Source organism: Canis lupus, chromosome 5, assembly GCF_011100685.1.
Source record: "Canis lupus familiaris isolate Mischka breed German Shepherd chromosome 5, alternate assembly UU_Cfam_GSD_1.0, whole genome shotgun sequence".
NCBI lineage: Eukaryota > Metazoa > Chordata > Mammalia > Carnivora > Canidae > Canis > Canis lupus.
This window is the reverse complement of record NC_049226.1, coordinates 10,241,517-10,258,578: the sequence shown is the minus strand read 5'-3', so window position 1 is coordinate 10,258,578 and position 17,062 is coordinate 10,241,517. Positions and strand designations below refer to the sequence as shown.

General features: G+C 37.4%; 1 protein-coding gene across 1 annotated transcript; it reads left to right on the top strand.

Annotated features, from left to right (window-relative positions):
- The first annotated feature begins 3,378 nt into the window (after positions 1 to 3,378).
- Positions 3,379 to 4,312, top strand: LOC489331 (olfactory receptor 149). The gene is given in 2 exon segments (XM_038535494.1): positions 3,379 to 4,068; positions 4,070 to 4,312. Coding segments are annotated over 2 exon segments (933 nt in total).
- Positions 4,313 to 17,062: the final 12,750 nt, after the last annotated feature.

Sequence of the window (17,062 nt, the reverse complement as noted above, 5' to 3'; positions counted from 1 at the left end):
GTGAAATGAAATGAGGTATCTAAAGTGCCAATTTATGGGGTAAAAGTGTATAGTCAGAGAATATTACAAACCCATACTTTGCTCACTTCCCTTACTTGAGTTTCCTAAATGGAGTTTATAACAAATAAAAATCCTCTGACCTACTATAATTCATTATCCAGATTTAGTGACATTCTGAATTTCCTTCAGTTTTAGGTCATTTTTAAATTGCGTTTTTTTCTTAAAGCTATGTGATACTTAGGTAATCTTGAAGTTTGCTTTATTTTTTATCTGTAGCTACAGTATATTCTAGAAAACAAGTATGATTTTATTTCATATGTTTGGCACCAAGATACCAAGAATGCAGGCTTACCATTATAATGTTAATATGCTCAGTGTTACAGGAGGAACAGTGCTATCTTCTTATGCACTGAATTTTGTATTTGGGCCCAGAACAATCATGCTCAGAGGTCTCTTCTTCAGGGATCTCATTTCTTTTCACCAGAAGAACCATTTGTTAAGCTTTATTGTATCTTCTCAGATATATTTGAAAAGATGAACAACGTAATAAAATCAAAGAATCTCAAAATTATAAAGGACATTAAGGATGTATGTAGGATAATCTTGCATTAAAATAAGGAGTACAAGGTCATCACAAACCTGCAAGAATGTCATCTTACTCATACTTAAACCCTAATAGTGATAGAAATTCAATCCTTCACAAGGCATCTTATCCCATTAATTTTTTTCTGTACTAAAATGAAATCTAACTTATTAGTTCCATTCTTTTTTTTTTAACTGGTTATTTATCATGGAAAAGCACACAAAAATTCTGTATAGCAGCTCCTATAGAAATGAGTTTCTGCCTTTCTAATCAAAATGTCCCAGGAGTTCTCTCAGCAGAAGTGCTTGAGGCTTTGGTCTGGAATCAGACTTGGGATTTATTCTCAGCTCAGTCCTTTTCTAGCTATGTGATTAAGTTCTAAATTCTTGGTGCTTTTATTTTTTTACATTATTTAAAAAATTTTTATTTATTTATTCATGAGAGACACAGAGAACAAGGCAAAGACATAGGCAGAGGGAAAAGCAGGCTCCCTGCAGGGAGCTGGATATAGGACTCCATCCCAGGACCCCGGGATCACAACCTGAGCCAAAGGCAGACACTCAACCCTGAGCCATCCAGGTGCCCCATGGGTGCTATTATTCCTCTCCTACTTAATAAGGTTGTTTGAGACTTAAATTGAAGCATAAAAGAACATAAAAATAAATTAGCAGAGTAGCTGACAAATGCTCAATCCATATCACTGTTATTTTTATTAAACTATTTTCATATGAGAAGGTTATAAAGACACTTTACCAATTTATAACCTTCCTTTAAATGTACTTAATTTATTAATGCTGTTTTGTAAGGTGCATTTGCTAGAAAAAACATATAATAGTTAAATAATTCCTTATTATTTATTACATCTTGCCTACAACAGTGATATTCATTGTAGATATCTACATAGTTCTAAAATGTTTACATACTAGAAAATAAAGTGTTGTCATATTACCACATGTAAGGATAGGCAAGTATGGGAAGCAAAATAAAAATAAAAATAAAAAAGGATTTAGCCTAAAGCCTTGAAGTCAGTATTAGAGTCCATTCTCCAGATAAGCACACTTGGAAGGGATATAGATATTTTCATTTCAAAGCATCTATTATTATTTTGCTTGGGGAGTCAATGTGATTAACTTTAATATAATTGCTCCCTCAGAGCTACCACTGACTGCATCATGAGAAATGCCCAAAGGGATCTGAAGCAGATGAACCAGAGGGAATGAGCATGTCCAATTCTTGATGGTATATACTCTTGGCACCTTCTTTTATAAACACCTAATCTCAGTTCCTGTGGCTGGGATATGCTGTGTTCTTCTGAGAACCAGAGAACAGGACTTGGGTTGTCTTGTTATACTGCAGAAAATTCCACCATGTTCCCTGTGAACAATGTGAGTGTTCAGATTTTTTCTCACCGGTCACTGACACTTTTTGCTTCTTACCCACTGAAGTATTGGGATCCACTTATTGGGACCCGCTAGATTTTCAGTTCTTAAAGATGATTCTTATTTGAAAAGGACTTAGAAATCAAGAGGATCATGGACTCGTTAGAGAAAGTACCTTTAAGGGCAAATTAATCATTGTCCCTGGTCACAGTCAAGAATCAATGAACTCTGAGTCTTCACTGACCAAAGGAGGAAGGTTACTAGGGGGAGGTTATGATGAACCTTCTTCAAGAACTGGGTCTAATTAAGCCAGAAGTTCACTCAGAGAATCTTTTAGCATGTCTAGAGTTTCTTGTTGCTCTAGTAGCAAGCTGCTGCTAGTAAACACAGATGACTTTTTATTTTTTTTTTCAGGATATCACTGACTCTTTGGAGTCTTCATTTTTCTCTGCATCTAGCATTGTAATTACATGTTGGTTTGGGTTATTTTTTCTCTCTTCCTTTCCTTAAGTTAATAACTTATTAAAATATAACAAACACTTTGAAATACATCATAAATATATATCCTGGTAAGTCTGTTCCTACACAAATATTCTATCCCTTTCTCTTTTCATGTGAGAATCTTCTCTCCAGAAATTGGAATTTGTCTCCAAATTTTTATTGCTCATACTGCTGCCATGTAATTTCCAGAATTGCCTTGGGGTTAGGCTGGAAGAAAAGAAGAAAGAGAGGGAAAAAACCCAGGTATTAACCTCACACTTTTTGAACCTGTGAACACCTTCTATTGGGTTCTCCAGTCAAAAAGATGGGTTATCTATTGGAATTTCCTCATTTGGGGCAGTCACCACACAAATCCGTAATTGTCACCCTTTCCCAACTCAAAAGCACAGGAGAAAAGAGGAAAAAGTAGAAACACATCAGTGTGGGCTTCTCCAGATTTTGTCTCCTTTTCACAATCTACTTCTTTCTATTTACTTTCCAGAGTTTTTAGGTAAACACATTTTGTACTTTATCTAGAGTTGTTTTTTTTTTTTAAGTTTTGTTTATTTATATAATCTCTACACCCAGCATGGGGCTTGAACTCACAATCCTGGGATCAAGAGTGGCGTGCTCTTCTGACTGAGCCAGCCAGGTGCACCTCCAAAGTTTTTAACTGTAATCTGTGAGAAAGATAGATACAGTGAACTTAATCTACTTTGGCCAAAACCAAAGTTTTCCAGAATACAGTCAAGAATTGTTATTGTCTATCTTTTTACGTCCTTGCATAAAGAAATGCAAGAAATGTCCTTGCATAAAGTTGATTGTTGACTGTTAAAACATGAGACCTACCCATTCGTCAAAGAGCTTCTTAGTTTTACATCAGCGTTCACACTTTGGATACTTCCATTCTTTTGTGAAGTCCAACATCAGACAAAGATGAGGAATGCCTCAGTGGTGACCAAGTTTATCCTGCTGGGCATCCCACACACCGAGGGTCTGGAGACCACGCTCTTTGTCCTGTTTTTGAGCTTCTATATCTTCACTCTTATGGGGAACCTGCTCATCCTACTGGCGATTATCTCCTCCACTCGGCTTCACACTCCTATGTACTTCTTCCTGTGTCAACTGTCTGTGTGCGACATATTTTTCCCTTCTGTGAGTTCCCCCAAGATGCTCTTCTACCTCTCAGGGAACAGCCGGGTCATCTCCTATGCAGGCTGCATGTCCCAGCTCTTCTTCTACCATTTCCTGGGCTGTACCGAGTGCTTCCTGTACACAGTGATGGCCTATGACCGCTTTGTCGCCATATGTTACCCTCTACGCTACACGGTGATCATGAGCCACAGAGTGTGTGCCATCCTGGCCATGGGGACCTCCTTTTTTGGCTGCATTCAGGCCACCTTTCTAACCACTCTCACCTTCCAGTTGCCCTACTGTGGCGCCAATGAGGTGGACTATTTCTTCTGTGATATCCCGGTGATGCTGAAGCTGGCTTGTGCTGATACCTCAGCCCTGGAGATGGTGGGCTTCATCAGCGTGGGCCTCATGCCCCTCAGTTGCTTCCTTCTCATCCTCACCTCCTACAGCTGCATTGTGTGTTCCATCCTACAGATCCGGTCTCCTGAAGGGCAGACGCCGTGCCTTTTCCACCTGCAGTGCCCACCTCACTGCCATCCTCCTCTCCTTTATGCCAGTGGTCCTCATCTACCTGCAGCCCACCCCCAATCCCTGGCTCAATGCAACTGTTCAGGTCCTGAATAACCTGGTCACTCCTATGCTGAATCCGTTGATCTACAGCCTAAGAAATAAAGAAGTAAAATATTCTCTGAGGAAGGTGCTACAGCAAGTAGCCTTCTTTCCTGAGAAGTGATGGAGATTGGTAGCTACACTTTACTAGCATCACATTGTTTACAAAAGGTATTTCCTTTTGTGTGATATAGAGCACAGTTATTATCAAGGCCCCTTTTGCGGATACAGAAGCTAAGGTTTGAAGCCATAAAGTGAATTGTTCAAGGTCACAAAACTAATAAATTATCTTGCCTAGGATGAATTCTCTCTTCCCAGTTGGCAAGAACGCCTAGTCCTCTGTTCTTCACTCTGTTTTCTTCTCCTGTTTTTCTCCTCCCACATCTTCTGCTTCTTGTGCCTTTTCCCTTACTCTAGCACTTCTTCATTTTGGCTGGCATGATTATTTAATTATACTCTCAAACACCTGGATCAGATAAGCCACCATTTGTTTTAAGATTTCATTTATTTATTCATGAGAGACACAAAAAGAGAGGCAGAGACACAGGCAGATGGAGAAAGCCAAAGGCAGATGCTCAACCACTGAGCCATGCAGGTGCTCCATAAGCGACCATTTGATGGTCTAGGGATTGTTAAAAAAAAAATGTGCGCTTCAACCGCATGGGCCTAGGTGGCATTCTGTAACTATCAGAAGTAAAGAAGCTGTGTCAAGGAAAAGAGCTTCTGGATGAGACCTGAAGCAGGTTTATGGGTGAATCAGAGGTCACCCCATGAAACCCGTCTGTTAGTCTTGGACCTAGAAACAGCCTATGAGGAACTGAGGCAGTAGATAAAAGAGAATGTAGAGAGACTAAACAGGCAGTCTGTGAAAGGGTGACTAATTCGGTTGTTTTTCAGTATCTGAGTTTATCTTTGAAATGCACAGCACAGCCAATGATCAATGCAAAGTCCAAGCCACTACTGCTCTATGGTTTTGGATTCCCTGCTTACTGAAAGGCTGTGACTTGAATGCTTTTCCCTAACATTGCTTTGTTCCTTTGCCTAATGAGCTTAACATAAGAAATGTATCTTTCCAATCCAAACAATAATTTGAAGAAAAGAAAGAAAATGAGAAGGAGGTTATGGGAAGAGAAGGGGAGGTGCGAAGGGACGTGGTGGAAGAAAATAGAGGTAGAGATGGGAAGAAAAAAGGGGTAATGGCAATGGAAGAGGGTGATAGGAAGGAGGGGGGGTGATGGGCTGAGAAAGGGGGTGATGGGAAGGAAGGGAGCAGAGGCAAAGACAAGTCTTCTCTCCTCTTGCTTCTTTCCAGGATCAGAGTTCAGTCAGGGAATCTGCTAGACTTAATCAGCCATTACATTGTGTTTGGGGCCTCATGGGAGGGTGATGAGAGGTGGATGGATGAGATGGATGGATGTTCTTGAAAGGAAGAACATTTTTCTAATTTGTCTAAAGGACAAAGATTCAGTTGGGGATTGACAGTACCAAACTGACTGTTTGCTGAACAGATGAAGTTCTGAATCCCAGATGAGTTGTGGTAGTGGTTGATGAAGCAGTATCTGTCACTTATCTTGTACCTCTTAAATATCTCCAAGGTATTGAGAGCAGATCAATCTTCAGGCCCTTGGGATGAAGCTTCAATGATAGCTCTTGTCTTTTAAAGAGCTTTCATCAAATAGAGGAAACATGGCAATAGTCATATTTTCTATTTGTTCAAAAGATACACATTTATAGAGCCCTCCATTGGGCCAAAAGCAGTGCAGTTGTATAGTCAGGAATAGAGCATCACTCGATGAAGTGCGGTAAATGAACTCATCTTGACCTACTGAGGAGACCAAGACCCTTTTAATATACTCCTTTCTTCTCCTAGTTACTTAACTTTTGGTGCAAAGGAAAATGAGTTGTTTGAGGGTAAGGAAATCTTCAAGAAAACTTTAAATTACCACTTAGAAGAAAGAAAGCAGGGCACTTAGTAAGGAGGAGAAGGAAAGATCCATCTAAATTGTGTTCACCGTCCTTTACTAGTAGGGAGCTTTTGTTTACTTCCTCTGGAACATAAAGGTAGTTAATACTTTTCTTGCAAGTGCCATTGTACAGATTGAATGGCACAAAGCAAAGTACTCATCTGACTTATTGTAGGTACTCCAAAACCTTAATTATATGTATTTTCTTCTATTTTTCTTGCTATTTCTATAGCTTATTCCCTCACTTCACAAAGTCCTTAATGCTCAAATGCCACTACTACAGAGAGGACTTCTGCAACCACACTGTTAAAACGTTCACCTACTGCATCGCACATATATTTCTATTTATTGTTTGTCTCCCTAACTAAAAAAACATCATGAACGTAGGAATTTTTCTTATCCTGTTTGTTGCTGTAGCTCTAGAACCTAAAGTAGTTCCTTTTACATGGAATGTCTTTAAAAAGATGAATTTCTGAAAGATTACCCAAAATGCCTACTCCAAAACAATAGATTACTCTTAGCCTTTTACTAAGTCTTCTACTTAGTTGTAGCTCTTATTCTGATAGCAACAAGGTATTTAGCACAGCTGGTTAAATGAGGCATATAAAAATCTAGAAGTCACGTGTGAAATAGAACAATGGCATGACTATTAGTGTTAGAACCAATATACTGAAAAGGGAAAGACAGGTCATATTGTTTAATTTCTGACTATGTGCCAAGAAGTTCTCTTCGAGACTTTATATAGATTATTTTATTAAACTTTCGCATCAACATATCAGAATATATATTATAATCACCATTTTTTTCAGATGTAGAAACTGAATTCTAGTCTGGTCAAGGTAACATCCCTAAGAGAAATGTAATTGAAGGTAGAATCTACATCAGTCCAAATTTAAGATTTTCCTCATATATTTTGCTGATTATATCTAAAAGGCTATACATAAATGAAGTCAAGTTGAAGCCAGAAAGAATTACGTAAATTTTGTCCATAACTTTTTATTTCTGTAATTCCATGAGGTCAATCTTCTTAAGAGTTTGCAAAATAAATAAATAATATAAATATCAAAATAAAAGTACAGGATTACTTTATATTTACATCAAAGTCTTAGTGAAGCCATACATGGAGGTATATATAATTTCATAACTAGACAATTTTTTAAAAAGTAACGTTTTAGGGTATCCCTGGGTGGCTCAGCGGTTTAGCGCCTGCCTTTGGCCCAGGGCGCAATCCTGGAATACCAGAATCAAGTCCCACATCGGGCTCCCGGCATGGAGCCTGCTTCTCCCTCCTCCTGTGTCTCTGCCTCTCTCTCTCCCTCTCTCTCTCTCTATGTCTATCATAAATAAATAGGTAAATAAATCTTAAACAAAATTTTAAAAAGTAACTTTTTAAAGTACTTACTAGTATACTAGCCAATATTTCAAACACTCCACTTGGTTTGCTGATTTGATTTCATAAATACTCCATGAAGTTAAAATTATTGCTATTCAAATATAAGAGATAAGGACACCAACCTTTAGGAAAATTAATTTTAAAAACTCATCAGTGGTCAAAATTAGGAAGTGTAAAAACTTGTCAAACAAAGGTGTGTCTAAAAATAATGTTGAGTACACTGTAAACTGTCTTTTATACTGTACTATGTCTTATCTTAAATAAGCTGAGAGAAGAAAATCATCACCTTCATTTTTTGCTTTTTTTTTAAGGTTAAAGGAGGACAAATGTTTGTTATTAAATAGGAAAAGTCATTTTTCAAAATCTGATAGGTAAAATTAGAATGCAGCAGATGAGGTTTCCTGGGTGGCTCAGTGGGTTAAGCTTCCAACTGATTTCAGCTCAGGTCATGATCCCAGGGTCGAGGCAGAGCTTTGCAACAGGCTCTGTACTGGATGTGCAACCTGATGAGGACTCTCCCTCTCCTGCTGCCCCTCCCTGCTCATGTCTGCAGGTCACTATCTCTCTCTCTCAAAAAAGAATGCAACAGGAGAAATGATTAAAAACAATACATCAGGGATCCCTGGGTGGCGCAGCGGTTTCGCGCCTTTCTTTGGCCCAGGGCGCGATCCTGGAGACCCGGGATCGAATCCCACATCAGGCTCCTGGTGCATGGAGCCTGCTTCTCCCTCTGCCTGTGTCTCTGCCTCTCTCTCTCTCTCTCTCTGTGACTATCATAAATAAATAAAAATAAAAAAAAAACAATACATCAAAGACATCATATGAAATTTGAATAACCATATGTCAATGATATTACACAGGGATCAAAAGTAAAAGGAATAATTGCTACAAAACTCCTAAAACTTGCTCACTCTATAAGCTACAGAAAATTGAAGTGATGTGTATATATAAACACTTTTAATATACTAAAAGGCATAGGACTGTGATGCCTGAGAGAAGGAAAAACAATGAGATGAGACTTACACTCGTTCTGGCCTCCTGCTTTGAGACAATTCCTAGACGTTGGCAAAGAAGGATGTTAAGTCTTGCTGAATTGATGGGCAGAAGTCAGAGTTCCAGTTGTTAAAGTGGAAAGAACTTGTGAGGCAGAGCACTAGAGTGGAGGCAGCTATTCACAGAGATCAATAAGGGATCCTCTTTAGAAACGATAAATACCCACCATTTGCTTCAATGTGTATGGAACTGGAGGGTATTATGCTAAGTGAAGTAAGTCAATTAGAGAAGGACAAACATTATATGGTCTCATTCATTTGGGGAATATAAAAAATAGTAAAAGGGATTATAGGGGAAAGGAGAGAAAATGAGTGGGAAATATCAGTGAGGGTGACAGCACATGAGAGACTCCTAACTCTAGGAAATGAACAAGAGGTAGTGGAAGCGGAGGTGGGCGGGGGGGACAAGGTGACTGGGTGATGGACACTGAGGGGGGCACTTGATGGGATGAGCACTGGGTGTTATACTATATGTTGGCAAATCAAACTCCAATAAAAAATATGCAAAAAAAGATTTTATTCATTTGAGAGAGAGAGCCCACATGTAGGGTTGAGGAGGCAGAGGGGAAGGGAGAAGCAGCCCCCATGTGGATGGATCTACATGGGGGCTTGATCCCAGGACTCTGAGATCATTACCTGAGCCCAAGTCAGATACTCAACTGACTGAACCACCCAGGTGCCCCAGCATCGGATCCTCTTGCGTGTGTGGCTAAACACTAATTTGTGAATGCATAGGGTGAAATCCCACAAGGCCAGGCAAAGAAAAGTTCTGAAACAATTATTACAAGTAGGGGCTGTAAATAAAAATATTCAAGAACTTGCTTAGAACTAAAAATCATTCAAGTTCCTACCTTCCTAAGAAGATACAAGACATTTAGTAGAGATCTAAAAAGGTCACAGGTTAGGTGTGTGGGGGCTTAATTGGCCCTAAAGTAAAGCTAATTTAGGTACAGAATAAAGAAACCTGAAAACAAGACCTTTATTGATTAAGCTGATCCAGAATTAACATAACTGCCTGTCAGAACAAGAACTGTCTCTCTAAAGAAATACATCAAAATACAGCACTCCCTGGAAGACACTAGAGCTAAGAATAGTTTGATATTTCCACTCTCAAACGTGGAAAACCTTTGTGTTATACGAGGCATTGAGTAAAGTATTTATGAAGATTTTGTCTCAGTAGTGAAACAAAACTACCAGCAGAAATAAAGTTAATCAGAATCTACTCAAAAAAGCTTAAAAGCAAGTCTTGAAAGAATCAAGCTTTTCCTACTTAAGTGCATTATAGAATCAAAAATTTCCAGGTATATAACGCTTATCATGATGAATACTGAGTAATGTATAGAATTGTTGAATCATTATATTATACACCTGAAAGTAATATGACACTGTATGTTAACTATACTGGAATAAAAATAAAAATAAAAATTTAAAAAATTTCCAAACATACAGAGAAATAGAAACACAAGGCCCATAATTATGATTTATTTACTTTTTTTTTTAAAGATTTTATGTATTTATTCACAGAGAGAGAAAGACAGAGAGACAGTGGCAGAGACACAGGCAGGGGGAGAAGCAGGCTCCATGCAGGGAGCCCCACATGATCTTGGCTCTCCAGGATCATGCCCTGGACCAAAGGTGGAGCTAAACTGCTGAGCCACAGGGGCTGCCCCATAATTATGATTTAATAAGTCAATATTCAAATAACCAGAAAAGTAAAATTAGTAGACAAAGACATTAAAACAGTAACTTTTAATTATATTCCATATTTTCAAAAGGTAAAGAAAATCATAGGCATTATGAAAAATATGGATAAAAAATCACCTAAATCAAAATTCTAAAGATTAAAATATAATGTCTAAGATGAAAAATTCACTGGATTAGAGCAGTAACAAGTTAGGCACTGCAGAAAATTTGTAAATTCTGTCATAGCAATGGAAATAACCTAAATGAAATACAGAGAGAACTATTGAAAAACATTATGGGCAGAGCATCAGTGAGGCATGGGACAATTTTAAGCAGCCTAATAATATAAATAGTATTGGAGTCCCCAAAGGAAAGAGGAGAGGGAGAGAAGAGAAAAAATATTTAAAGGAATAATGACCAAAATTTTTTTTCAAAGTAAGATGGCAATTATAAGTCAAAAGAACCAAGAACTCAACAAAAATTAATCCAGAAAATAACTGAATATTTGGAATGGCTTAAAAAAGAAATTGAAAGAGAAAATAGAAAGTATTTTGAGCTAGATAAAATAAAATAAAATTGTATGGGATATAGCTAATGCAGTACTTACAATGAAATTATAGCACTAAAATCATACTAGAAAAGAAAGGTATCAAAGCAGTTACCTTAATTGCCAACAGAAGAGCATATTAAACATATGCAGAAGAAATTAATAGAGAAAAGCAGAAATTAGTAATATAATACAGAAAAACAATAAAGGAGGTCAATGAAAATAAAAATTAGTTCTTCCATTGCTTGGCTTCTTGTGGTTTCTCCAGTACAAGGGTGGAACTTCTTCAGAATTTGGCTACCACTCATTTTCTCCAACTTAACTGAGACAGTGTGGCATTGCCAGGAGTTTCAGATAGAAAGAACCTGCAACCCAAAACCAGATCACTGTTTCCCACACCTTCTTCTTAGCTGGGGGCATGTGCATATTTCCTGGGTGTCCCGCATGGTAGACCACCTAGCAGGCTGATTCTCAGTCTTTAACTCATGCAGCCAGCCCAGAACCACCCCAGCCCAAGATGGTCATGAAATTGCACTAGACTCCTACATAGGATGGCCTCTCCAGCACCTTATTTCACCAGTGTCCAGAAATGAGCAGCTTTCTCAGGATCTAGTGAGTTCTGAGCCTCAGTACTTCCCCATACTTGGCATCTTGGAGAGTAAGTTTCCAGCAGCTGGAGGCCCTTTGGTCATTTCTCCACCATATAATAAGTCAAGGCAATGACGTCACCATGGAGTTCTAGGTCTCAGTCAGGGAAGGGAAGGACTCTGTCTTTCATGTTCTAGGTCACCCCAGACAGAGTTTTGCTCATGTCTACTACTCATATTTTTTAGAATTCTCCAAAGCTCTCAAGAGCCAAATTCTTATAACTTTAATCCCTAATGAAAAAATATTTATATTAAACTCTTCCTGTTTAAATCATTGTGTGATTTCTCTTGATTAATATATGTTTTCCACCTAATATCAAGAACAAAGAAAGGTGCTTGCTCTCACTACTTCTCAATATTGGGCTGAAGGCTCCAGCCAGAGCAAAAATTCAAGAAAAAAGAATGAAAGGCATCCATATTAGGAATGAAGGCATAATGGTCTGTATTTCCAGATTTGATGATCATTTATGTGGAAAATCCTATAGAATCTACCAAGAAGCCACCAAAAGAAAGAGAAAAAAGAAGAAAGAAAGAAGAAAGAAAGAAAGAAAGAAAGAAAGAAAGAAAGAAAGAAAGAAAAGAAAAAAGAAAGAAAGAAAGAAAGAAAGAAAGAAAGAAAGAAAGAGAAAGAAAGAAAGAGAAAGAAAGAAAGAAAGAAAAAGAAAGAAAGAAAGAAAGAAAGAAAGAAAGAAAGAAAGAAAGAAAGAAGAAAGAAAGAAAGAAAGAAGTCAGAAAGAAGGAAAAATTTAACAAGGTTTCAGTTTTTCCACAGACATAACAACTATACCATAAAGTGCAATTGTGGTTTTTAGGGGGATATATTATTATTTTTTTTATTTTTTTATTGGTGTTCAATTTACTAACATACAGAATAACACCCAGTGCCCGTCACCCATTCACTCCCACCCCCCGCCCTCCTCCCCTTCTACCACCCCTAGTTCGTTTCCCAGAGTTAGCAGTCTTTACGTTCTGTCTCCCTTTCTGATATTTCCCACACATTTCTTCTCCCTTCCCTTATTTTCCCTTTCACTATTATTTATATTCCCCAAATGAATGAGAACATATAATGTTTGTCCTTCTCCGACTGACTTACTTCACTCAGCATAATACCCTCCAGTTCCATCCACGTTGAAGCAAATGGTGGGTATTTGTCATTTCTAATAGCTGAGTAATATTCCATTGTATACATAAACTTATGAAATATTATATGGACTTTATATATATCATAGTATATATTATACAGTGTACAGTATAAAGTACTAATATTTTTATATTTTATGAAAAGTAGAACACCATTAACTATAAGAGAACTGTGAAGGTTTAAGGATGTACCTACCAGTATTAAAGGCAAAAATTTGCACATGTCCCTTTGCAGTCAATCCTCAAACACCCCCAGCCCAGGCAGCAATTAATCTGCCTTATGTCACTATATATTTGTTTTGCCTTTTCTAAGATTTTATATGAATGAGATCTATAATGTAAACTCCTTGATGTCTGGATTCTTTCACTCAGTACAATGATGTTGACATTCATTTATGTTTTGGTCTATATTTGAAGTCCCTCCATGTTAATCGTTCAGAAATATGCCATCTCATGAATAAAATACAATTTATTTATTTGTTGATCACTACTATTTCAGTTGTTTCCAGTTTTTTACTGTTTTGAATAAACCTGCCATGAACATACACATACGTCTTTGTCTAGACACATTTTTCATTTTTCTTGGGTAAATACAAAGAGTGGCATTGTTGTATCTTATGTAAATATGTATTTCACTTTACAAGAGGCAGTCTAATTATTTTCCGAAGTGGCTATGCCATTTTATAACCCCAATGGCAATGTATGAGATTTCTACTTGCATACTAACAGGTGGAATTTTTTGTGTTAAGTGCTTAACATAATGCTTTGCAGAATGTAGGCACCATAAATGTTAATAGGATTTATTGTAATAGTATATTTTAACAGATGTATATGATACATTGTTTTATACCTCTTATATGTAAGTATAAAAAATGAGCAAAGTTCTGTTTCTTATTATAATCCTATTTATTTTTCAACATGTGATACTCTTCATCCGAACTACTAAAGTGCTAAAAATTTAAACATGATTCCACACACACAAAAATGATGTTGGGATTAGTTTATGTCAACATCAACATGTATTTGAATTTAGTCAAAATGTGCCAGTTGTAAGGAGAGAGAGTTTTAGTATGAAGCTTCATTAATTAAGGAAGAAGAAAGAGAAGGGAACATGTAGGATCCAATCCCCAATTTCCTGTAGTAAAATAAGGGCATAAAGATCTTAGGAAAGTAGAAGTGACCATGATGTTGTTGTAATTACTGCGAGGAATCAGGGCTCTGTCAAAGTAATTTAGCGAAAGAAAAAATATAATATGCTACGTTAAATTGAAGGCAAATTTAATAACAGAAGTCAGCTGACACACTTGTTTAAATTTACCTGTATTTTTTTTAAAGATTTATTTATTTATACATGAGAGACACACAGAAAGAGAGAGGCAGAGACACAGGCAGAGGCAGAAGCAGGCTCCATGCAGGAAGCCCCATGCGGGACTCGATCCCAGGACTCCAGGACCACGCCCTGAGCCAAAGGCAGACGTTAAACTGCTGAGCCACCCAGGGATCCCCAATTTACCTGTATTTTGGGCACCTGAGTGCCTCAGCGGGCTAAGCCTCTGCGTTTGGCTCAGGTCATGATCTGGGGGTCCTGGAATCAAGCCCTGTGTGGAACTCCCTTCTCAGCGAGGAGCCTGCTTGTCCCTCTCCCTCTGTCATTCCTCCTTCTTGTGCTCTCTCTTTGTCAAATAAACAAGTAAAATCTTTTTAAAAAATAAATTTTTGCTGTATTTTGAAGCAAATAAACTAAAGATCTATCATTAAGGGAGAGCTTGAGATATGAAAAAAGAAGTAAAATTTTGCTATAATGATATGAGATGATAGCTAATCCTTATAGATCATTTCACTGTGTAAAGCTCTGCATTAAACTCTTTGCATTTATCACTTGTTTAATACTGTATTTTCATGAAGTAGGGATGGCTCTCATTTTACAGATTTGAAAGCAGAGGTTGATAAATTCAGGGATGCACTCCAAGTTATACTTCTGCTTAATAGTAAAGCTGATACTTGCCCCCAAATAGGTCTTATTTCAAAAAGCATAGTCTCTACACTGTTATGATAGCAACCACATACGACATGTGATATCTAAAGTTAACAAAGTATGCTTTCTAGGTTCATTTCAAAGTGACACACAAACAATCAATACCATACAGATTAATGCCGTGTCAATAAGACCAAGAAAAAGTTCCTTGTTTCTTAAAATTACAACCATGCAAACCTTTACATGAAAAGTAAATTTAACATAAATCTGTTACCAAATATCATCCTATAAGAACTCCCTAAATTAGGTAATCTCTGAAAAACTAACTTTTTGGTTAACTAATTTCAGAGGTCTTCATTCATATGTCATACAGAGTTTTGTAATGGCACAAAGTGGATTGATCACCCTGGGGATTGGGTGAGGCAATTTTGGGATTTTTGTTAAAATGATGCACTGTTGACTTCTCTCTGGTAGTATTCTTTTTTTTTTTTTTTATGATAGTCACAGAGAGAAAGAGAGGCAGAGACACAGGCAGAGGGAGAGGGAGAAGCAGGCTCCATGCACCGGGAGCCTGACGTGGGATTCGATCCCGGGTCTCCAGGATCGCGCCCTGGGGCAAAGGCAGGCGCTAAACCGCTGCGCCACCCAGGGGATCCCTCTCTGGTAGTATTCTAAGGCAAAACTGAGCATCAGTATAACACACACACACACACACACACACACACTCACATTTAACTCAGTCATTACAAATAAACACATACACCATTCACATTAATTTCCCTAGCACCTCCAAGGTGGAATTGATTCCTTCTAATCGCCACATTAAAAAGGAAAGGTGAAATCTTGTGGCATTTACCTCTCATAGGTGTTAGTAATAAAAATGCCTTACATAAATTTCAACCACCTTTTATTGACTTTGACTAAATGCAATGGCGAAAAGGAATTATTTGATGCCAGGGCTCCAAATGGTCACATGTTCTGAGTTGTAATTTCACCACCAAAGAGCATCAGTGAAATCTGCCAATCACATTTTTGTTAGGCATTCTTTTTGTTCAGAGCAGCCTGTGCCCAGTGCATAAAGAAAAATAAAATTAATAAAGAGGAAGTTAATCTGAGCAACAGAGCCAGGGTGAACTATGTGAGCCTCAGAATGAACTTGGAAGAGGATACAGAGCACTATATTTATCAACTGGGCAACACATTCATCTTATATTTGCTGGTTCTATCAGTATATGTTGTGCGGACATAGCTCAGCTCATCCTCAGTCCTCTGAAATATATAATTCAGGCACATATTGTGTGTTTAGTGATTAAAAAGACTTATGGGGTCTTTTCTTAAAAGTATTCTACCCCTATAACTATTACCTTGAACAACAATGACAAAACCACACACAAACTCAAACATACATACTCATACAGGCAAACTCACTATACCACAGCAGAACTGGGAAAGAGAACAATGTTTTTAATAATATATCTATGAAATATCCACTTTAATAAAATATCATAAAATCCTATAAAAATCAGTGGAAAATATGCCATCTGCATGAAAATAAATGATTTCTCATATCCTCTTAGCAAACTGGAGGTGCATGGAGCTTGACTATCATATAAAACAGCCCCTGTATATTTCTCTAAGGAATTAGAAGATCCGGGGAGGCTAAATGGCCTTTATAATATAACATGGAAAGCCGGCAGAAGTAAGAAAATAAAAATGAGATCCCCTTTCAGCCATCCAGTGTTATTCCTCATAAAAATTACTATCTAACTTTAGAGTAAAAATTCTAATGATCTTGTCTGTTTTAAGAAATGGATGCTTAATATTAAACAGAGTTGATGCCTTTTAAACATTTTTTTAAATTGAATTATGTATGCCCAACTCGCCGAAAATTACATCATTTGTGAGCTGAATCTTACCAACTTAGCAGCAGTAGGGAGAATGCTCAAAGACCAATCTCTGCCAATAAACTTAGCTTACATGGACCTTAACTATATTGCGTTTCTATTTTGGACAAATACACATATTTAGTATTTTAAATCAAACAGTTCAGTGGCATTTAGTATAGTCACAAATTTGTGTACCCATCACCACTCTATTTTCAGATCATTTTTTTTTTTCACTCCAAAATACTCCCCATGACCTCTTTCCCAGCCCCTGGCAACCATTAATGTACCTTCTGTCTCTATGGTGTTGACTGTTCTGGGTATTTTATGTAAATTGAATCATGCTACATATGGTCTTTTGTGTCTGGCTCCTTACACTTAGCATAATATTTTCTCTTTTTCTCTTTCTTCTTTCTTTCTTACTTTCTTTCTTTCTTTCTCTTTCTTTCTTTCTTTCTTCTTTTTTAAAATTTAAATTCAATTAATTAACATATTATTAGTTTCAGAGGTAGAGTTTAGTGATTCATCAGTTGTGAATAACACCCAGTGCTCATTCCATAACGTGCCCTCCTTAAAGTCCATCACCCAGT